The following is a 24,773-nucleotide window of genomic DNA, read 5'->3' on the forward strand; positions in this document are numbered from 1 at the left end:
AATGGACGTTGATTTTGTAGTCGACCACATTCCTGTATTCATTGATTGTTTCTAATAGCTTTTTGGTGGAGTCTTTAGGGTTTTCTATATATAGCATCATGTCATCTGCAAAGAGTGACAATTTAACTTCTTCATTCCCAATTTGGATGCCTTTTATTTCTTTCTCTCCCCTGATTGCTCTGGCAAGGACTTCCAACATTATGTTGAAAAGCAGAGGTGATAGGGGACAGCCCTGTCGTGTTCCTGAACGTAGAGCAGCGGGCTTCAGTTTTTCACCATTAATTATGAGATTAGCAGAGGGCTTGTCATATATGGCCTTTATTATGTTAAGGTATTTTCCTTCTGTACCTATTTTATTAAGTGTTTTAATCCTGAATGCATGTTGTATCGTCAAATGCTTTTTCTGCATCAATTGATATAATCATATGATTTTTGTCCTTTGTTTTGTTTATGTGATGTATCACATTGATGGATTTGTGGATGTTGAACCATCCTTGTGCCCCGGGGATGAACCCCACTTGGTCGTGATGAAGAATCTTTTTAATGCATTGTTGCATTCAATTTGCTAGAATTTTGTTTAGAATTTTTGCATCTGTATTCATTAGAGATATTGGTCTGTAGTTCTCTTTTTTTGTGTTGTCCCTGCCAGGTTTTGGTATCAGGGTAATGTTGATCTCATAAAATGAGTTAGGGAGTACTGTCTCTTCTTCAATTTTTTGGAAGAGTTTGAGCAGGATTGGTATTAGATCCTCTTTGAAGGTTTGATAGAATTCACTGGTGAAGCCATCGGGTCCCGGACTTTTGCTTTTGGGAAGGTTTTGGATGACCGATTCAATTTCGTTACTGGTGATCAGTCTGTTTAGATTTTCCAGTTCTTCATAGTTCAGCCTAGGAAGGCTATATGTTTCTAAGAACTTGTCCATTTCTTCTAGGTTATTGAATATGGTGGCATATAGTCCTTCATAGTGTTCTTGGATGATCCTTTGTATTTCTGTGGTGTCCGTGATAACTTCCCCTTTTGCATTTCTGATTTTGTTTATTAGTGTCTTTTCTCTTTTTATCTTAGTGAGCCTAGCCAAGGGTTCCTCAATTTTGTTAATCTTTTCAAAGACCTAGCTCTTTGTCACATAATAAACACATTTACATAGCTATACTTTTTTGTTAATTTCAATTTTACAACATTGTTATCAAAGGATGCGATTTGTTTGCTTCTTTTTTAGAGAGGGAAAGAACTTATTGAACTACTTGATAGTAAAATGTATCATCAGTTTTATCCTATGTAAGTAATTTCTTTCACATTCTAGTATTGCTGAAATTAAGAATAAATAATCTAAAAATAAAGAACAAAATTTTAAATTCCTCATATGTCCTTGCTAGAGAATTTTTCCATGAAACTAAAATTGCTTCATAGAATCATGTCAATTCTGGAAAGTCACAGAATGAAAATATGGAGAATAAAACATAAAAATATAATTTAAAAATATTTTTATAGTTAGCAAAAGACATTTATAAGCCAAGAAAAAAGGTAATAAAAAACATGTGGCTCCTCTAGAGCTGTCTTCTAATTGTCCCAAAAATGCTTAAAGGGCAAGAATGAGGCAAAACTCTCTTTTTGAGAGTATACGAGGTCAAAGCCAAGCCATAGCCACGGTCATACTTAATACCGAAATGTGGTTAGAGATTTGCTTCTTCAGTGTGATTCTAGGGCCAGTAGCATGAACCTCCCTGGGAGTATGAAATGTGCAGTCTTGGGCTCCATTCCACTTACTGAAGTAGACTCTGCCTTGTAATAAGATTCCCAGGTGATTTGGTTGTACATTAACATTTCAGAGACAGTAGGTAGCGTTCTGGAATCTCTCCTGCCTAATGCAGGTTCTTGGGCCACAGTTGTGCTTCCGGGTGGGGCAAGTAGCTTCTGATGTATAGGGGACAGTAGGATGCACTTTAAATTAAGCACAGCTGGGAGTGACAAGGACAAGCAAGACTGAGAGGCAAGAAAGAGACAAGCAAGAAATGGGTTTCTCTGAGGTGAGCTGTGTCTGTCACTTGGACACAGACATCAGAATTCATCATTTTCAATGTCCTTTGACCTGAAAGTTTGAGGTCTAGAGATTTAGAGACATCCTTGTCTTTGCAGAGAAGACATCCTGAGTTTATCTCTATACCTCTAGCTTACTTGGGAAAAAAGAAAGGTTTTATAATTAGTAGGTGTGGTGATGATACTTTTAAAATTTTTACTTTAGAAGCACTGTCTGTCTAAATTTGAAAGAATATTTGAAATTTTATAAGTTTATCTTGTCTTTATTTTTTGAGACAATTGGGCTGCCTGTATTCAAAATGTCTACAGGTTTCATTTGAAACCAGTATTATTTCCTTGCCCTGAAATTAGAAAAAAGAAGAAGAAAAAAAAAAGACAAACTCAGGTGTTAATCCTAGTGAATTAATAATATAATATATAGGAAAATAACAGACTCACAGAATTGGAGGATATCCAAACTTCTACTTTACGAAAAGAATTCTTTCTACGAAGCTCTGACAGACGATCATTCAACTCCAACATTTCAAATAATAGGGAACTTCTCACACTTTAAGGCCGGTGCTCCTTGGTGGGATAGCACTCACATTTTGGAAAGACCATGTGACTGAAAATCAGAAGACACATGTCAGAGTCTGGATAATCCCTCTTTAATAGTTCTAGACCTGACTTACTCCTATCCTCAGCCACTTGTTCCAATCTAGTGGCTCAAACTCATCACTTTTTTAAAATACCAATCCCAACCATACGTAAGATTGAAGTAAGATTGAGTCCAGTCCTTTGGAACTTGGCATGGCATCTCAGCTGCCCTTGGTAGCCCCCACTGTTATAGTTATAACAGAAGGATACAAGTTGTATCTTATTTCCAGATGACAAACTGGCAATGGTTTCCGAGAACCACCAAGATTTAGAATGAGAAGGGACCCACAAGAGGGTACTGGTCAAGATCCAGTCAGGAAAGAGAAACTGGCTGGCTATCGGCAAAGTTTAATGCAGGTGATATAGAGTTGAAAAAGCTCTCTGACTATAGGGAATGCTGAGAACACAGAGGTAGTATTTGCAGGAAACAAGTATGTGACTCCTGAGACAGGAGGGGCAAAGGGAAGAGAATCTAGAAGCTCTTAAGAGAACACCACTGAGCTGGGATCTTGACCTCTGAGAACACAGCCTGTCTGCTACTTCTTTCTCTGAGGGAGTCCCCTAAGCTGTTCTGGAAGTGCAGGAAAAAACCAAAAACAGAAAACAGGGCTGGAACCAATGGCCAAAGCCATGGTGAAGAAACATTGCTCAGATGCAGCTGAAAGGAACGAAGGCATATGTGAAGCAGCAAGACCTTTTTTCGTCTCCTGCATCTCAGCCTCTCTGGGCTCCAACTGGCAGAGCACAGCAGCTCTGGCAAAGGAAGATGTGGGAGCAGAGACCCAGTCCCAGGATAACAGAGCAAGCCCAGGAGGGGGCATTGGAGCTGAGATACTAGTTTGCTGAATGGCCCAAAGAACACTGGGTCCCCCTCCATGTCCTTTGTACACCTGAGAATCTGAGATCCAGAGCATGTAAGAGAATTGTCTGGGGCCCCACATAACAGTGGGTGTAACAACTAGTAACAACTAGGGGTGTAAAAATACAATGACAAGTCAAATGCACTTTTGTAAGGTAGAAAATTGGCAACTCTGAATCTGTTTAGATGGCAGAGAATTTGATAGATAATAGAGGCTTGTAGATGAGACATTTTCAAAACGTGTTTTGGCTTGTAAAAGGCATACTAATTATAGTAATTTGTGTGAGATAGTTAATTACCAAGGTATAGAATTACGATTATGTAAGCTAACACTACGGGTCAGATCGACTTAGCTGCTTTAGCTACAACATCAAGCCTCTGGTCATGTAGGCACATTCTTCATTGTTTCTTCCTTGTGTGTCATATCCATATTGAACTCAAAAAGTACTAGCAGAAACACTGCCTATTAGTGTTCTAACAGAGGCAAGAAAATGAAAACTATTGGAGTTACTAGGGAGAATGTTCTCAAACAAGATGCCCAGAGAGCTCAGGTATGTCATCTTCATCATCAAATCTCTGACTATTTCCCTGGGACATCAGAAATGATATTTTTAGATAGTTTAAGATTACCTTAAACTATTCAGGGATGGTTTAAGGCAGGGAGAAAAGAACAGGAAGTTTGTGGAATTTAAATCTCAGCTCTGCCACTTTCAAGGTGACCTTGAATAAATTAGTTTCTTATTTGTTACATGGAGATAGGAATATTCATTAATGTGTCAAACAAATACTGCTGTAATCCAGGCAAAAAAATGATGGTGGCTTGGAAAAAGGTGTTAAGGGTGGAAGTGTTGAGAAGTGGTTGGCTTCGGGCTAACTTTCAATGGACAAGCCAACCAAATGGCTGATGTGCAGAGAAGCAGTAAAGGGTGGTCCTAAAGTTTTATCATTGAGAAGCAGGAGAAATGGAGATGCTGTTACTGAGAAAGGGAAGACAGGTGAAGGAGCTGGTTAATCTCATCATGCTAAGCCTGTTGTGAGCTAATAAATTAATGAAATAAATAAAATAATGTAAATAAAACTCACACAGTGTTGCCTACAGTAGGTGTTCAGCCAAACTTAGTGCCCTGCCTATCCTGTGGAAAACGCCTCTGTATCCTCTTCTTGCTCTCAGAATGCATTTATGCACAACCCACACATGCTCCCACCTTTTCATTCACTCCTTCTTCCCAGCTCAATATATGGTCAAAATATTTCCACAATGGTGGGAGGGCCACCTAAACCTCACCCAGAAAAATCTCCAGGAGACTACTGAAGCAGCAGAAGTGGATAAATTACATTTTTAAAGCATGAAAGACAAATATTTGATACCAAAACAACCTTCATGGCAATCCTCCTATACCTCAGGGTACCTGAACGGCCTCAGTGCGCTAAATGTTTCCCTGGCATTCATTGTTTTTCAACAGAAATTCTGTGAAGAGTAGTAAAATGTAATATTTTATAAATGTAAAGTGTAATATTTTTCCTTTGAATTTCTGAAGAGAAGCTAAGAGACTGAGATATTACCCAAAAATCTATAAAAATGCTTACTGCATATATAAATTTTTTGGCAAAAATTTCTGGTTATTTTTATTCTTTTGCCTAAAATTTTGATGTATATAGAAAAGAAATAAGTAATGTAAATATCTAGGTACTTGTATTAGGTAAGTATGTCTCAGCAGTATTTTATCCAAAGCCAAACCAAAATATAAATAGATGCATATAGTCTATATATTAAAAAATAAGCTTGGTTCTTTAAAACTTTTTATTGCAGATTCATTTGAAACGTCAGTATTCAGTTCACATATCTCTATATGCTTAAGAATCATCAGCATTTAATTCATGAGTGTTTTTAGTTGAAAATATTCTGCTGCTTAAAATTCTGTTCCATCCCTTCGGTTTGAGTTGAGGAACACTTGCATCTTGTGTTTCCCCAAAGCCCTACTCTATGCCGAATTTCCCATGAGTCACTGAATATTTAATCCAAAGTAGAATGCAGCCCCACCCTAGCCCTGGGGCAATAACAGAGAGAGTAACAGAGCCTAGGGAAAAATTGGTCCCATGGTGGCGACCCCTCGGTCCCCAGGGAGCATCTAGTGTATGGGAGGCTTCATGTAGCATTTACAGCTGGGTATAATAGAGGCAATAAAGGGCCTCTCTCTCTTTCTCACCTGGCAAGTCGAGGCACTGGCCGGGACAACTAAACCCTTGTAGAGTTCTTAGGTTTGTGAGTCATGATTTTTAATACTAAATTATGGTATGATAGGAGCTTTTTCAGATTCCTCAAAGTCCCCCATGAAAAGCAAATGCCTGAGCAGATATGCCAGCTTTTAGTATAAGATATAGCCAGTAGTTGGCATTGGCTATGAGAAGTTGACTATACCGTTTTTTGTTCATGTTTTCCCACGCATAACTTTCCTAACTCATGACCAAGGGGTCAATTATCCTCAGGGAGAATCTATTTCTTATACTTTATTTAGGTTTTTTTCTTTAAGTTTTATCCTGCTAGACCCATTCTTAAAGCAAGTAGCAAGGTTTATCCCTTTCATTATCATAGTACTTACCAGCTGTTTTAACTCTGCTGACACCAAGTCCTTTTTCTTCTACCTGGGATAGTGAAAACCTTTGACTTAGGGGGGAAAAAATTGATTTTGACTGGTGTGTTTTTGCATTCCAGGGATAGTCGCTGTTCTCTTCTGTGGAGTCACACAGGCACATTATACCTACAACAATCTGTCATCGGATTCCAAAATGAGGACTAAACAGGTAAAAGAAAAGATTCACTACAGACTTCATCGCTTTTCTCAGTGTAATGGTTATGTAGCAATGCTGGCAGTGCACACAGAAAGCATTTCATTAACAAAGGAAGAAAGTAAGCTTAAGGTTTCATTATAGGCTGGGTATTTATAGATTTTTTTTTCCCCTCCAGGGTAATCATTAACAATTCTCTTGGTAAGCAAAAATATAGTTATAATAGTCTTTCTCTCCTGAGAAATGTGGAACCTAGATTGTCAGTCTTTAAAATGAAAGGCATACAGCCAGTAATAATTCAGTCACTTACATCTAAAAGCATTTAAAAGCATGTGAGATTGGGTAGTTATATAAAGAGAAGGAAATGAAGAAGAATAAGGAAGTGATGTTTGGTCTTTAATTGGGTACTTTTGCTTCCAAGTAAACTCAATTGCCAGTTGTTACATGAGCAGAATGTATCTTCCATATGCTAAGAACACATCTGTTTGGATATTTGCACATGAACACTCAGATTCCTTTCACAAACATTTCCTGCCAGCCTCTCTGTGCCAGGCATTGTGCTAGGTACTAGGAATAAAAGGACAGATAGTATGTGACCCTGCCTTTAAGAGGTTCATTATCAAGTCTATTGAGGAAGATACAGTGTATGATGGACTGCGAGGGAAATATCTCTATAGGGTGTTAGGGAAGCATTCAATAGGGCATTCTCCCGTAGTTGGGATTGGGAAGGTGAAAAGAAAGTTTCCAGAGATGATGCTCAGGCTGGAGATTGAAATACAAATAGAAGTTGATTAGGCAATCATGTGGGATCTAGCAGAGGATTAGAAGGTAGCAGGAGCTGCATTTGAGGCCAAAGTTATAGCATTGACAAAAGCTCTGAAGCAGTTGATGGAAACACTGTAAATAGTTCTGTGTGGCTAGAGAATGGGGTAAAGCCAAAGCCACTGGGATATAGTGAGGGATGAAACCATAGATATGGCCAGAGACCAGCTTACAAAAGGACTTCCAGGGGAATATTACTCAGCAATAAACTAGAATGAAATCTCACCATTTGTGACAACCTGGATTGACCTAGAGGGTATTATGCTATGTGAAATAAGTCAGACAGAGAAAAACAAATACAGCATAATTTCACCTATATTTGGAATTTAAAAAATCAGAACTAATGAACAAACAAAACAAAACAAAAAATAGACTCAGAGAAACATAGATCCCAATGATATTTGCCAGAAGGAAGGCGGGCGGGGGGATGGATGTAAAAGTAAAAGGGCAATACAATCAATAACATTGTGATAACTTGGAGTGGTGAGAGGTGGTTACTAGGCTTAGTGTGGGGATCACATTGTAAGGTCTATAAATGTCAAATCACTATGCTGTACACCTGAACCTAATATAATACAGTATGTCAACAATACTCTAATTTTAAAAAAGAAATAAAAAAAAGTTCCATACCTTGTGAATTCTATAACTTTAGACCTCATCCTAAAGTTAGTGAGGAATAGCTTAAACAACAGAAATTTTTCATTTCACAGTTTGTGAGCTACAAGTCTGAGATCAAGGTGTTGGTAGAATTCGTTTCTTCTGAGGGCTGTGAGGGAGCCCTCACATTCTCTTCCTGTCTCTTAGCTTCGGGTGGTTTTCTGGCAATCGTGGTGTTCTTGGGCTTGGAGACATATCCTTCTGGTCTCTGCCTTCATGTGAATGTGGCATTCTGCCTGTGAGCATGTTTGACTCCAAATTTCCCCTTTTGATAAGGACACTATTCACATGAGATTAGGTGTCCACCGTACTCCAGTATGATCTTGTCTTAACTAACTACATTTTACATTTGCAATGACACTCTTTCCAAGTTAGGTCATATTCTAAGGTACTGGGGGTTAGGACTTCAAAATATGAATTTGTGTGTGTGTGGGGGGGGGGGGGGGTGACACCGTTCAGCCCAATAAGGAGAAGTCATTAAAGTGTCTTAAGCGGAGTAATTTTAGGACAATTGGATTTCCATTTCAGAAATCTCTCTGCCACACAAGAGGAGCGTGAGTCAAATGACATTTGTATCAGTGAGCATTTGCTGTGTAACAAACAATCACACAACCCCAGTGATATCCAACAATAAACATTTATTTTTCACCCATCTGCAGTGTTCAACTCTTTTGATGTGGGTTGATCTAGGTGGCTATGCTTTTCTCAGCTGGGCTGATTCACTGTATACAGTGCTATATGGTTGTCATTATTCTCTTGGCAGAAGCGCAAGCCCAAATGTACAAGTCCATTTCAAACCTCTGTTTGCTTCACATTTCCTAAACATCCTATTGGCTAAAGAAAATCATATGGCTGACCCCAAGGTCTAGAGTCTCAGAAAGTGAGAAAATGCTGAAAAGTTTTATGGCAAGAAGCATGAATATAGAGAATGATGAAGAATTGGACCAAATGATTGCAATCTATCCCAAAATGCAAATGGAGGTAGAAAGGCTCCTATAATAAAGCTAATGATGCTGAGGATATCTAATGTGATATTGGAGCAGTGGGAGTGGAGAAAGCCAAAATGATATCTAACCAAAACCTGTGATTAGAATATGAATTTCTAAATAGATTTTGAAAACTTAACTTAGAGCTCTCTAAAATGGTTATGGTTTTCATCCCTTTCTCTTTGTCACCTGCCAAGCTCAGCTGGACCTTACCCTACCTCCCACCTATTCAGGAACTCTTCAAGGTCACTTACCCCTCTGCCTATCAGAGGAATCACTAAGATGCAACTTCGGAAATTTCAAGTACTCCTGGTTAACACAACGAACAAAAAAACCTGATACTCATACCTAAAAACCTCCACTCTATAGTCTTTTAGGATCCTTTTAATTATGGAAATGACTAGCATTCTGCAGGGTTTAAAGGGAAATGTCTTGGGATGGTTTTTTCTGACCCCATCTGGTTCCCTGCACATTTGTATTCTGGGAAGCTGAACTCTCTTTAGGGATATGCACTTTTAATTCATGCTATCTAGACTGCTCAGCATAACTTCAAAGATAAGTCATCTCATGGAGAGCCAACAGCCTAGCACCTCAGGGAGACAAAGCCAATATCAGGGGTCCACACCGTTCTGTTCTCTGAATGACTTGACAAGTGCTCCCTGACGGACTGCTAACATCCATTCTTACAGCACTCCCCTTTAAGGAAGGAGGTTTTTATAGGTTCATTCTTTAACATCCAGGTAATTGCATTGCTCCATCTTTGTTTCCCCCATTGCCTTCTTTCCTGCGTTCCTGGTTCATAGGAGTAGCTTAATGAATGTGAAGTCCATTCCCTTCCCTTCTCATACCTTTCCTCACTATTTTTCTTTCATGATCTGTCATTTTTCTATTTATTTTTTCTCTCATAATATGTGCATATGTGGTATAGATACATATTTATCTACATGTACATATACATGCATACATATACACACATATTCCCCATTCTAGTATACAGAGTCTGAGGTCACCACTTTGAAAGAAATGAGATCCAACCTTTTAATTAACTTCACAGATCAAAGGTCTTTGGCCACACCTGCAGCAATGTAGTAAGGAAAGTTCAAATTCCATGTGGGAACCAATAGAAATTACAAAGAATAGCTGAGGCAAGTATTGTACAGGTTGCCATTATTTCCTCTCTGAAACTGGCAAAGGTTTGGAAAGTATTATATGAGGACCCATAGTATAGAACACAGTATCTTCCTCTGCATCTCCCCACATTATGTTCACTGTCAACGGGAGAAGTAGCAGTTTCACAATCTCTGTCCCCAGGACCGGTCAATAGGCGTAAAGGAAGTCAATGAGTGAAGCTGAGGAAAAATCCATGAAAATCAACTTTGTGTTATAAAAACCAAAGGTGATATGATTTACAAAGAAATTTTATTCATGGACTGTACCTATACCAGCTAATCAAATAGCTACATCTAGATACAAAGACTTTGGGGGATTATATATCCTTTATAGCTTCAAGAATTAGAGTACCTTTCTAAAATTGCTTTTTCACTTTAAAATATGTTCCAAAATTAATAATGACCTCCAGGTAGGTGAATTTATTTTCACTATGTAAAGTCATGTAACATCACTATATGTCAGGCACAAAGCAGCCTAATGGAGACACTTTGGTTCTGTACCCACCATGAGGATTTATATTTTGATAGCAAAGTATTCTATTCAAGAGTATAGGAACATATGTGGTAATCCCTTTTCCTGGACTCAGAGAGGTTCTTTTGCTTAAGGTGTGCACATCTAGCCCGAGAGCTAGACAAATACTGGAAGCCCTGACTCTTGCCCTAGAAACTAAGAACTTCTAGAGACACTCGAGATGGACATCAGCACACAGCTATCTGCGAGCCTGGAATGCTCAGCCTACACCACCCAGAAGATTGCATACAGACCCCATGACCCCACTCACACAAGTCCAAGCCTGCTTCCCAACCCCTTCCTCCCTCATGCTCTTGTCCCCTCGGCAGGCCTGGGAGCTGGCAATCTGGGCCAAACTCCAGGGTGTTCCCAGGGTCTTCACCTTGCCTGAGGCTAACTTGCAAAACCATGTACCATCCCTTTTAACTAGAATTTCTCCTTCCCTTCCTGTAGTTTCACCTAAAAATTACTTCCAACATATACACATGGGCATATATTACTTTAAGTAATTAACGTTTATTATGCATTAACATTTACAAAGTACTTATTTCATTTACTTTCTATTTACTTTTCTACCTAAGAGGTAGCTCTTCTTACCCAGTATTGTCACTGATTACTTTCATTCATTCAACTAATACTTTTTGAGAGCCTATTTTGTGGCAGTCACTGTTCAAGGTGCTGGGATACAAGAGTGAACAAAAAACAATTTCTAGTAGAGATTTATAGTAATCAAAATACATAAGCTAAATATGTAGTGTGTTTATGGTAAGTAAAAGGCCAAGAATCAAGCAGAGAAGGAAGCTAGAAGTGAGTATCTGGAGAGGCAGGGTTGCAGTTTTAGATAGGGTGGCCAGGGAAAGCCTTAATAAGAAGGTGAAACTTGAAAGAAGTAGAATTTTATACATTTGGGGCAGAGCTGTCCAGAAATGGGGAATGACAGATATAATGGCCTCCTGGGGTAGGGTGACCAATGTTGCTGAGGAGAAATGGACCAGGGGAGAGTATGAGAGACAATAGAGTATGATAACAGTGACAAGGGGTGGGTTGTGGAGAGCCTGAACAAGGTGGAAAGACATTGGAGCATTTTACTTATAGGCATGGCATGGTATGATTTAAATTTTAAAAGGATGGAGCTGCCATTTATTATCTGGGGAAGACTGCAAGATAGCAGTTTTGGGGGACTATTGGGAAATGAGTGTTGACTGGTGATACTTGGGATGTGTATTAGTCAATAAAGTGGAGCTGTTGAGTAACCAGTTGGACATAGAAAACATGAAACTAGATGAGCTTCCTAAGGGAGTAATGGAGGAGAGATCCAAAAACCAAGCCTTGAGCCACTCCAACAGTAAGAAGTTGGAAACCAGCAAAAGACAGTGAGAGGCAGTAGCCAGTAGGGAGAAGTAAAACCAAGAAAGTATAGTGTCTTGGAAATCAAATGACGAGAGTGTCTCAAGAAAGAGCACAGTGAGGACTTCCAGTCAAGATGGCAGAGTAGATAAACTCTGTACTCGCCACTTCCCACTACCATATCAAAATAATAATTAAACTACAGAACAACCACCATTGAGAACTGCCTTTAGTCTAGCTGAACAGAAGTCCTACAACTAAGGATACACATGAGAAGCCACATGAAGACTGATAGGAGGGGTGGAGACGCATAATGGACAGGTCCCATCCATGTGTGGTGGTTAAAAATCAGGAGGGATATATATGCTGTGGATGTCCCCGCCTGAGGAGTGAGGGGAGTCCCAGCCCCACACTGGGCTCTCCAGCCTAGGATTTCAGTGCCAGGAAGAGAAGTCTTCATAACTTCTGGCTGTGAAAACCAGTGGGGATTGTGGCTGAATAAGACAAAGGGCGGCTGGAGTCCCAGGTGTTTCTCTTAAAGGGCCCCTTCATGGACTTATTTATTGATGGACTCACTCATTCTGAGCTCCAGCATCGGGGCAGAAACTTGAAACACTCCAGGGACAAAGAAGGAGGAAATGAATTGTCTGGTCTCAAGATGATATCTGAAGGGGCAGCTTTCCCCCAGACAGAAGTGCTAGAAGACATCACTGTTCCTTTGTTGAGCCCACCTTGACCCAGCCTGCAAGCACAGGTGGGCGTCAACTCTAAGTCTCCATCAACCTGGTTAATACTCTTCACCTTGCCCTGGTGATTCCCTGAGACCCCTCCCCACCCAAAAGGGGGCCTACCCAAGTTGCTCCCAGTGGCTTTTTCACACAAACAGCCTGTCTTGGCTCATTACGTGGACATTCCTAAAGTCTCTCAAAGGTTTAGAAACTCCAGACAAGCAGTGTCTGGCCTCAGCATGCCCTGTACCTCTTGATAAGTGGCCTCAAGCCCAGCACTAGTGGCAGACAGCCTCGGTTCACAGTTTAGCTTCTCCCAATGGCCTCTAAGCCTAACACAAATGGCAACCATCTGTAGATCACTTTGTAGCTTATATCAGGTGGTCCCAGGCTGGGCATAATCAGTGGCTGACCTTGGACTGCACTAGAGCCCCTCTCAAGAGGCACCAAAACCAACACACACCAGTGGCAAGCTTCAGACTACACCAGAGCACCACCCAACCACCTCTACAAATAACTCACCCAAACAGTACAACCTGTAGGCACCAGAGCTGCACTAATGCAAATCCTGCTCCATGGAGGTCAGCCCCTGCACTGTGGCCCCTGTTATAGCCACTCCTCACAGCCAATAAACATAAGAGTCAATCTCTCCCACTGATGTGCCAACAGCAATCAAGGCTCAACTACAACAGGAGGACACATACAACTCACACAAGGGACACACCTGGAGCACCCACCTCAAGTGATGAAAAACACTACACCACTGGGTCCCACAGGACACTTACAACATAAGGCCACTCTACCAAGACTGGGAGATGTAGCAAATTGCCCTGATACATAGAAAACACACACACACATGTGGACACACACACACACACACACACACACACAGAGGGAGTCAAAATGAGAAAACAAAGAAAGCTGTCCCAAATGGAAAGAGAGAGAGAGAGAGAGAGAGAGAGAGAGAGAGAGAGAGAGAGAGAAAGAGAGAAGGAGAGAGAGAGAGAGAGAGAGAGAGAGAGAGAGAGAGAGAGAGAGAGAGAAAAGAACAGAACTCCAGAAAAAGAACTAAATGAAATGGAGATAAGCAATCTACCAGATGCAGAGCTCAAAACACTGGTTATAAGGATGCTCAGTGAACTTAGGGGAAGAGTAAATGAACTTGGTAATAACTGTAACAGAGATAGGAAACATAAAAAATGGAGATAGGAAATTCAAAACAGAACCAGTCAGAAATGAAGAATACAATAACTGAAATAAAGAATACATTAAAGGGAATCAACAGATTAGATGAAGAAGAGGATTGAATAAATGATTTGGAAAACAAGGTAGCAGAAAACACCCAATCACAAGAAAAAAAAAAAAGAGAATAGTTTAAGGGGCCTCTGGGACAACATCAAGTGTACCAACATTCACATCCTAGGGATAGCAGAAGGAGATAAAAGAGAGTGAGGAACAATGATTTGAAGAAAACCTATTTGAAGAAATAATGATTGAAAACTTTCCTAAACTGGCAAAGGAAATAGACATACAAGCACAGGAATTGCAAAGAGTCCCAAACAAAATGAACCCAAAGAGGCCCACAACACAACATGTCATAATTAAAAAGTCAAAAGTTAGACAGAGAGAATTTTAAAAGCAGCAAGAGAAAAGCAGTTAGTCATCTACAAGGGTGCTCCCATGAAACTGTCAGCTGATTTCTCTAAAGAAACTGCAGGGCAGAAGGGATTAGTAAGAAATATTCTACATGATGAAAAGCAAAGACCTACGACCAAGGGTGCTATACCCAGCAAAACTATCGTTTAGAATCAAAGGACAGATAAAGAGCTTCCCAGACAAGAAAAAGCTAATGGAGTTCATCACCACCAAACCAGTATTACACGAAATGTTAAAGGGTCTTCTAGAAGAAGAAGAAGAGGAAGAGGAAGAGGAAGAGGAAGAGGAAGAGGGAGAGGGAGAGGGAGAAGAGGAAAAGGATTTAAAATATGAATAATAAAATGGTAATACCTACACACATACCAATAATTCCTTTAAATGTAAATAGATTAAATGCTTCAACCAAAAGATATAGGGTGGCTAAATGGACAAGAAAACAAGACCTGTAATATGCACCCTACAAGAGACCCATTTCAGATTGAAAAACATACAAAGACTGAAAATAAAGGGGTGGAAAAATGTATTTTATGCAAATGGAAACAAACAGAATAAAAATCTGGGGTAGCAATACTTATATCAGACAAAATAGACTTTAAAACAAAGCCTGTAACAAGACACAAAGAAGGACCTAGCAATTCCACTACTGGATATTTAACCGAACAAATATAAAACACTAATTAAAAAAAAAGTTGCATCCCTATATTCATTGCAGTATTATTTACAATAGCCAAGATATGGAAGCAACCTAAGTGTTCATCAATAGACGAATGGATAAAGAAGATGTGGTACATATATACAATGCAATATTACTCAGCCATATAAATAGTGAGATGTTGCCATTTGAGATGACATGGATGGACCTAAAAGGTACTATGATAAGTGAAATAAGTCAGACAGAGAAAGACAAATATCATATGATTTCTCTTATTTGCAGACTCTAAAAAACAAAATAAATAAAAAACAAAACATAAAGGAACTCATAAATACAGAGAGCAAACTGATGTTTGCCAGATAGGAGTGGAGTTGGGGAGATTGGTGAGAAAGGTGAAGGGATTAAAAAGTACAAATTGATAGTTACAAAATAGTCACGGGGTATAAAGTACAGCATGGGCAATATAGTCAGTACTATTGTGATAACTATGTATGTTGTCGGGTGGGTACTAGGCTTATTGTGATGATCGCTCCATAAGTTGCATAAATGTCTCATCACTATGTTGTATACTTGAAACTAATATAATATTGTCTGTCAACTGTAATTGAAAAACAACAAAATATTTTTTAAAAGAGGACAAGGGATTGTACCAAATATGGCTGAAAGATTAAGTAAGATAAACAGATAAAATAAGATATGAACCATATTGGTGGAGTGTCAAGGTAAAAGCGTGATTATAGTGGGTTCAAGAGAGAATGGAAGGAAAGAAATTGGAATGTGAGAATATAGACAACTCCTTCAAAGGAGGATTGTTGTGAATAGAGAGCAGAGAAATGAGAAGTGAGTCCAAAAGAAAATTCTTTTCATTTTCAAGGTGGAAGAAATAACAATACATTTTCATGCTGATGATAATTACAGAAAAGAGATGACTGTGTATTACAGGGTTTGCCAAGGCTTATAAGTGGTAGAGGCAAATTTTGAATATGCTTTTGTGACTTTGTAGTTCAAACTATTTTGCCTTTTACTGAATATTCTTTGATTATAGATGGGATAGTAGCAATTGTGAGGCTTAGCATCATTTATTCAGTCAACTTTGAATGGATGGATAGATGAATGAATGAATGAATGAATATCTTTATTATGCTTTCAGCTAATTCAGATAATTAGCCATTTATCTTATATTTAATTTTATCATCTTTGAAAATCCACGAATTTCAGTGCATTTTAACCTTTTTACTAAAATGCAGGTTGGTATAGACATAGATATTTTCATGCACTTATTTTTGAAAAGCCAGATTACTCGTCTAGCATCTATGGGCAAACAATGACATCTTCATTATAGCATATTCTTTCCAGGTGCTTATGTTATTTCCATTCCCCCAGATGATATTTTGAGTATTTATCATCATTGAATGGGAAAACAGCAATGCAAATCCAAATTTAAATTTCCAATAAAAAATAAGGCAGCAGGAGCCAAATTGGATGTGTTGTTGTAAGGAAACTTGGAAAGTGGGGCAGGCCAGATGATATGGTTGGTAGAACTCGTGGCTGAGAGTCCAGAAAGCTGGGGTTCGCCCCTCATCTCTATGACTAGTGGTGGGGCCTTGGATAATCCAATACCTGTGAGCTTCAGTTTTCCCATTTATAAAAATTAATCATTGAAGTATATGACTGGGTTTTAAGGACTGTACTCTAAACCTAATATTCTGTGATGTAACATAGAGCATATGATATGTGTCTGGTTCCTTCTCTCAGACTAGGATTTGACAGAGATCACTTGCTTACGGACTGCAATGCATGGAGATGAGAGGAGGAATCAGAGTTTGCCATTGATCTTGAGGACAAATCACTGGGTAGACCTTTTCAATAAGTTGTCAAATCAAATCCCAGGATGAAGCAATCAAAAACCAAAGTCCCTGGTTCACACTGGGGCGAAAAGTTTCAAAGGGCTGGTACTACTTCCTAGACCTTCCTGGACCTCCTAAGTGAATGGTTGCAATGGCGCTTTCTAAGACTGCCTGCGTCCTTAGGGTGGAGAGTACATTGCTCACTCAGTCTCAAGCTCTGACTGAAGCACTTTCCAGCTTTCCAATTCAAGCGTGGACTGAGGATGGACTAAGCACCACATGGCTGCGTGGCAGGCACCGTGCTAGGCGCCAGGAGACAAAGGCACATAAGACATGGTTCTCACCCTTAGGAGCTCCTCATATGGCAGGGGACACGCAAATGCACACACACGCTTACACAGCAACAATCCCGTATGGCCAATGTTAACAGAGACGAATGCACAACATGTCATGGAAACCAGAGGACTGAATTGCTTCCTGGAGGCAAGGTGTTCGGGGGACGCTGATTGTGAGTTGGGTGTTTTGCAGCTGGGCGTAAGGATGATTAGGAGATTGTCCTGCAGATTTCATGGGTGAATGAAAGCAAAGAGAAAAAGAGTGTGCAAAAGCATAAAACTAAGAAAGAGCTTGACAAGTCCCAGAGAAAGTCCCAGAGGTACCACACTGTCACTGGGGAGCAGGTTGCTGTGGGAAGGAGGAGGGAGTCTGTTAGGGTCAATGGTATAGGTTGGGGAGCAGAAAGGAAAGGGTGTGGGAGAGCTGAGAATGGAAAAGGAGAAGTGAGTTCACATGGACCTTTCAGTGTCTCACTGTGCTACGTTTAGGAGAATTGTATCCTATCAGTCTAATAATTACTTAACGCTTTCAGGCATAGGAATGATGATAATAATCAGACCTGTGCCCCCAAAATGAGATCTGTGCCTTACAAAGATAATGAAAGTAGCCTCTTGGAGGAAATGACATCTATCATGACATCAATCTCACTGCTCCCCACGCTCCTGTTTGATAAACTGCTTACATATATATAACATCTAAATTTATCTTAATCTTCTCTGGCTCTGGACATAGTTTTGTTCTGTCGAACCTCTTAGGATGTTGTGGTCTCTATAAAAAGCTTATGGAAATTTACCATTTGGTTTTTGCCTTGAACTTAGGAGTTCATTAAATTCTTGCTGAATTAATAAATAAATGAATTATGACCATTAACATTTCAAGATAAAAGGTGGAGAGGGGAAACAATTTTTGCTAATGAATGGTTTCATTCAATTCTGATATGAGGCATTAATTTAAATATAATGAGTGGGATGCATAAAGCAAATGTCTAGGGTAATCCTGAGATATTGAAAGAAAGATCAAGTACAATTCTATTACTTGTGAGTTTCCTACAGCCTGCCTCTGTCTTATTGATTTGCATTACAGTGGTTTTTGATTATGGTTTTGTGCGTTCTTTTCTTCGTCACTTTTAACAAAAGCGGGCATGTCCTTTCCCATTACCTGTTCTGAGACACAGCCCAAACAGTGTCCTGGGTAACAATGCCCCTGCCTCCTGGCTTCTCACGTAAGATCAGAGATATCTTCATAAAACATAGAATTGCTTTTTTTTTAACTTTAATTACATTTCTTTTGTCAAGATTTCTACCACTTTTCCTCTTCCCTTCATTCAAAGTACCTTTAAAAATACCATCCCAGAAGGGTTGAATTTATAAATGATGGCAAAATGTTTCAATTTCCCCTTAGCTAAGCTGGTGATTCTTTTCAATGAAACTCATTGAATTGTATGATGGACATTTAGCAGCTCAGCTAATAAGTGTTCTCTTTTATGTGCTAATGCAGTGGAGCTTCCACATGCCGTCAAGAGCACACGTACTTTCAGTGCCCAGAAAGAATTTTGTTTGTGAACCCCTGGTTAAGAAGCCTTACTCCACAACCAACTTGCATTAGAGTAGGTGCCACAAATGACCATTCAGGACTCTCTATAGTAGTTACCTCCCGTATTGCATGTCCTGGGGCCCAAGGAGATATAAAGCTAAGTTAAGACATGAACTGTGCTTGCCCTTAAAATTTTTTCATGTAAATTTTTTTATCTGATAAAGCTGTGCTTGTACTGTAAATTCTCAATTCAATCTTAGCTACTCTTTAACCATACGTCTGTATTTGTTTATCACAGTATATAACTGCCGTTGAAAATTTTAAGTCATAAAATCCAAGAATTTCAGAGCTCGGTGGGACTATGAAGATAAACTTGTTAACCTAGGATTTTACTGGAGGGAACTAAAGCCCAAGGAAGGTCGATGGCTTGGCAGGGGAGTGTCAGTTCTTCAACGCAGGGACCACCCTGGACATAGACCAGTGCTCAAAGCACTGATCACAAGCTAAAAATACATAGTACTCACCTGTAAAAGCAACCTTTTGTGTATTAGTCATCTATTACTATGTAACAAATTACCCCAAAACTTAGCAGTTTAAACCTCCAAACGTGTATTATTTTATATCATTTCTGAGAGCTCGAAGTCCAGGAGCATCAGTGTAGCTGGGCAGTTCTCCCTCAGGATCTCTCATGAGGCTGCAGACAAACTGGTGGCCAAGGCTGCTGCCATGTCTGAAGACTGGACTGGTGGGAAGGGTCCCCTGCAAGTTGGCTCGCTCATGTAGCTGTGAGCAGAAGGCTCTGTTCTTCACCATGTGTCTGCAATAGGGCTGCTTGGGTGTCCGTCTGATGTGAAAGCTTAGTTTCCCCCTGAGTAAGTGAAAACAGAGAGAGAGCCAAGAAGAAAGCAGTAATGTCTTTTATAAACTAGTCTCTGAAGTCACACTGTCATTTCTGCCAGATTCTATTACAAGCAAGTCACTAAGACCATTCACACTTAGTGGGAGGGGAATTAAGCTCCACCATTGAAGGGAAGAGTAAAGAAGAACTGTCGACGAATTTTCAAACTACTGTGGAGCCCGATGGCCATTTTTGCTAATAATTTTTTGATAATGGTTTCAATTTCTCATATGGTTGAATATTTAGGTTTTCTACTTCTTCAGTTAACTTCACTTTTCCAGTAAGCCATCTGTTCCTCCATATTTAAAAAAAATGTAAAAACATCAATTGTTGCACAGTATGTTGTGCTAAGCACTATAAATATATTTTCATGTACATTATCCCAATTGATATTTACGAAAAAAATCCATGAGGTAAATACTATTATTAGTTAGATTTTGCAAGCCTTAGAGAAGTTAAGAAGGTCACACAAAGAATAGAGTCATGTATCATAACCCATTATTATTTTAATGTCTTTTTCACATATATTTGAATATAGATCATTGATGTAGAAAAATTACATGCATATATTTCCCCCTTTTTTTAATTTATGAAACTGCATATTTATACTGATCATTTTAAGAAACAGCACATGGATTTATTTCCCCATTCTACTACTGTTTGCCCTAATTTATTCCTTTCCCTTTCATCACTATCATTCATCTTCCACTCCTTGGGCTGCTCTTCTTTCCTGTCCTTGTTCTTCTGTTCCTTTCTGAGCTTTAACGCTGACCTGAGACAACTTTAAAAGGTAGAATCAAGAATGTCTTTTCTTTTTCCACTCACGTATTAGTACTGTCACATCTTCTATCCTGTTCACCTCTTTATCTTGTAACAGATATTGTATTCCATTTTGCCACTGTTGCTTTTCTTTTTCTTCCGGAGTCATCAATGTTCCATGGAGCTAACAGAAATTGAGTATTATTATTGTTGTTTTCTCCTGCTTCTTCATTACTAGCATGAGGGGCTCTATGTCAGAGTCACGTCCCAGGACCATCTGTATCTCCATCCAGCCGGCAACATCTCTGTGGCCCATATTAATTCACCTTTAAATTTCTTGCCAACAAGATTCCAAAGACTTCTCTTAATTTTTATCTTTATCACTTTCCAAAGCCCTAGAAAGTATACTTATCTCATTCAGCATTTTCTAAAATTTAATTTTCTTTATTATATTTTCCCCAAACTAATGGCCTTGTATTCTTTTCCACAGTGCAAAAGCTTCAGTTCTCCCTCTCCCTTCACTCTTTGCGTTGCCCCTTTTTTCCTCTCATTACTTTCACTTTTGCAAAACAAAAAAAATACCATCATTAATACTTGAATATTAACATATAAATATATATGATCCATATTCTTCTATGTATGAGTCTGATTCAATGCACAGTGGGAAACTTTATCTGATTAGGATTTAAGAGATCAGCTGGCCTCGTCCCTGCTTTGATGACATTCAAGACAGATGGTTGCTCATTATTACCTTAAAATTTCTAAGAATGGCAATGGCATAACACCCTTGAATAGCCCATTACAGTTTTATCATCCTGCTTGATAGGTGCAGGTACGAAGGGCTTCGGTCTCATAATGGCGTTTTGGGATGATAAATGGAAATTACTGTAATTTTTCTACTCATTTTAATTAAATTTTATAGATGCAGCACAGAAAACATCAAGACTGAATATGTGTGCTGGAGTGTGTGTTTGTTAAAGAACATGCCAAATTTAAGGATGCCATTTCCTTGATGGTCTTGAAAGATGCAGCAAATTGATTTAATAAAATGTTAAGACTTTGTGCAGTTCCTTCAGAAGAGAAATTAAATTGCTTCTGGAGGCACAGCTCAAAACTCCAAGGAATTCCATCAGTGGAGATATAATACAGAATTTTGAATAAAGTACCTGGAAGGGAAATCTAATAAATGAGAATAAGAGTTTGGTTTTAGGAAAGTCACTTAATACAATTGTTCTGGGTTACATTGAGAAAGAATGTGATTGGAGTCAGCAGTGACTGACCTGTTCTTGAGGAAGAAGAGAATGTCCCTTATAACGAACCTATTTTAACAGTGAACATGCAAGTAACAAGCTATTTCTGAGGAATTTTTCCACTGGTTCCAAGCTGTTAACAACTATGCTTGCAAACATATATCTTTTCCCATTTGGTACTGTGCCTTGCTCCATTGAGATTAAGTTTGCAAAGACAAACTAGAGGAACAAAGATTCCTGATTGAAAATAAAGGAATTCTTCTGTTGGAAAAGAATGCTCAGTCTTCTCTCTTCAGTCATTATAGGTAACTGAATTTATCCAACTTTTCTCTTCCCCCAAGATTGTGAAAATGTGGTCACTGGGACTCAGATCTGGAGAGAGTGTGATTTGGGGTTCCCAGGACAATGACTTCAGACCTGGGCTCTTGTCACTCTCCAACTTGCTTTTCGTTTATAAAGATGATGCTCCAATGATAGCATGATAGCAATGATAGCATTTTCATTGGGACTCAGATCTGGAAAAAGTGTGATTTGGGGTTCCCAGGACAATGACTTCATACCTCGGCCCTTGTCACTCTCCAACTTGCTTTTCCTTTATAAAGATGATGCTCCAATGATAGCATAGGCTAAGGTAGAAGATCTCTTGGCCAACTGGAAACAGGCAGGTAGAGAGAGGTGCACGGCTAGCACCAGCCGAGCTCAGTGTCCAGGTTCTGATAGTGGGTTTCTGGACATTTTATGTGAAGTTCTGTGAGCCGCCCCCAAGGTCTTCCCTAGGGCTACGAGGTAAACTATAGCTTGACTGTGTATGCTCTTATGCAGATTCTTCCAAATTGTGGCGTTCAGGCTGGTGATTCAATTTAATGATGCCACCTGTACTCATTTCTGGCATAAATTAATGACTTACACCAGACTCTTAGCGAAAATACCACCATTCTACCCCTTTGTGCTGATTTAGTGCCTGGGTTTTGGCTTGTTTTCATAGCTCCAAGTTGGAAGAGGTGGTCTTTTGCTTCATTCAAGTATATTAGAGACTAAAAGAGTTAGAGACCTTCTAACCTTCCAAGGAAAAGCAGCCTGATTTTAAGGGAACATTTCTTCCTCATTTGGCCCTACTGAATGTCTCAGGGACTGTTGTAACATTGTTTAAGGGTCTTCCCTGTGGTCTGGGCAGAAAAATACCTTATTAAAAGCTCTAGAACATTCTCAGGCACTGCCACAGGTATCTAGGTCTAGTTCCTGATTTGCTGGAGGTCCAGGCAACCCAAGGGAAGGAGCTTACATTTTATCTGTAATTCGGATTCAGGCATGTAGTGATATAGGTGTGAGGAAGGGGTTAAAGAAAGAAGTCAGACACAGAGAAGAATAAACCCTTAAGAGTGACATTTCTTTAAATGGGAAGGTGTGTGGTACAGCCTGAGAGTCAGCTACCTCTGGTGGAACCCTGTGGGAATGAATATGGCCCTCTCAGCCCACCCATATGCTGGCATGGCTGCACTCTGGGGAGGAGGACCCTCATTGGGAAAATCGGTGCAGAGAGGCCAGCATTGTTTCATGCTGGGACCTTCCTCCCTCCCAGGATGCTGGGCGGTAAACTTGAAAAAATGTAAGTGTGTGTCCAAGTAACTCTACTAAAGGACCATTTCTAAGAGAACTGGATAACAAGAAAATGAAGTCCTCCCCTACAGGTTGGAGAGAGCTAAGTGGTTGAGACCAGGAAGCAGGCAAAAAGGGAGTGTAAGGGGCCAGTGGCAGAGATAGCATGTGTCTTGGCAGAGTGAGGCCGTGCTGGAATTGCAGGGGTAGCAGCCGCAATGCAGACAGTGGGGAGAAGTGGTCAGCAGCCTGGAATAAGGCAGAGCAGGTCGGCGAGGGCAGCATCACCACGGCTGAGCAGAGCTCCCACGTGGGCAGCCAGCTCCATCACAGGGATGGCTAACGCCAGTCTGATCATAGGTGCCGCCCCTGCTCCTTCCTCTTGGAAGCCCCAGAGCAGTAATTCTCCACCCTGGGTGCAGTCAGGATCACTGACGAGCTTTTCCAAGTCCCTGGTACCTGGGCCCCATGCCCAGGAGTTCTGATTTATTTGGTGGAACCTGGGCTGCAGTGTTTTTTGTTGTTTGTTTGTTTGTTTGTTTGTTTTAAACTGTATCTAAATGATTCTAATGAGTGGCCAAAGATGAGACTCTAGAAAGACACGAAACAGGGAAGGACTGAGATGCTGTTATTTGACAGGTGGGGGTTTTTGATCCACCAGATCGAAGCTAAACTGTCCAAGTGACTTCTCATGTGAACTTGGGGCACTGGGTCTACAACCAAGCAGCACACGGGAATCACCCAGGAGTTGTTAAAATCTCCAGGCCTGGTACCTCCCCCTAGAATTTGAATTTAACTGGCCTGGGCTGCAGCCTGGACAGCAGAACTGTTTAAGCTCCTCTGGTGGTTCTAATGTGCAGCAACACTTGAGAATCAGTGACCTAGGGGGACACCAAGGTCACTCATGAAGCTCCCCTCTGGGATTCCCACCAATATTTAAACGAAAATTCTGGAGAGACTTCATACTCTGTATGAGTAGAGCCACCAAGACTTGGATGTTTGTATAAATGCCTGTATATTTGCAGGAAGGATGTTTCAGAGACATTACCCAAATAAAAATTGCCATAGTTCTTAAATCTAGGAAAGCAGTCACACTGCCCAAACCAGAAAGAACAATTAACAGACTCCCTTATACGGTGACTTGCTCACCTTATCTGAAGCAAATAAATGGAGATTTCATTTTAAGATCCGCAGACTCATAGCGTAGTAATCATAATTGTAGTAATCATAGCTTGTGAAGCTGGTACACTACATAAAAAAATGTGACTTCAACTGGAATGAGTGATTCAGGAGTATTTAGTTTCATTTACTTTAACATGGTAGAATGCAGATTTGACTAATACCTACTTACTATCTAATAGGTGCCAGTCACCATCTAAGGCAGGTTAGTGAGAATTAGTATATGAGTATTTAATCCCCATGGCAACAACTGATGAGTTAGATCTTATTAGTAACTATTTTACTGAGGAGGAAACTGGGACACAGAGAGGGTAAGTAACTTACCTGGGATCACAGAGCAAATAGATATGGGTGGGGAAATAGGACTGAACAGAATCCAAGTCCAGCTCTTTTCCTACGTCACCAAGCTGCCTTTCTTCCCTCTCTAGTTAGTGACTTAAAAGTATCTCACAGCTTAACTCTCATTTTTCAGTTTTACTTTTATATAGTGATTTATTTATGAATTTCATAAAATACATTTGGAAACT

General features: G+C 39.8%; 1 protein-coding gene across 1 annotated transcript in view; it reads left to right on the forward strand.

The window, feature by feature from the left end:
* Positions 1 to 24,773, forward strand: part of SLC9A9 (solute carrier family 9 member A9) — a 572,969-nt gene that overhangs the window by 289,310 nt on the left and 258,886 nt on the right. The window contains exon 9 of the mRNA XM_074334001.2: positions 6,247 to 6,335. Coding sequence (XP_074190102.2) covers positions 6,247 to 6,335 — 89 coding nt within the window. The remainder of the gene's footprint in view (positions 1 to 6,246; positions 6,336 to 24,773) is intronic.

The sequence above is a fragment of the Rhinolophus sinicus genome, chromosome 17 (genome assembly GCF_057876585.1).
Source record: "Rhinolophus sinicus isolate RSI-liver-muscle chromosome 17, RSI-T2T, whole genome shotgun sequence".
Classification (NCBI taxonomy): domain Eukaryota; kingdom Metazoa; phylum Chordata; class Mammalia; order Chiroptera; family Rhinolophidae; genus Rhinolophus; species Rhinolophus sinicus.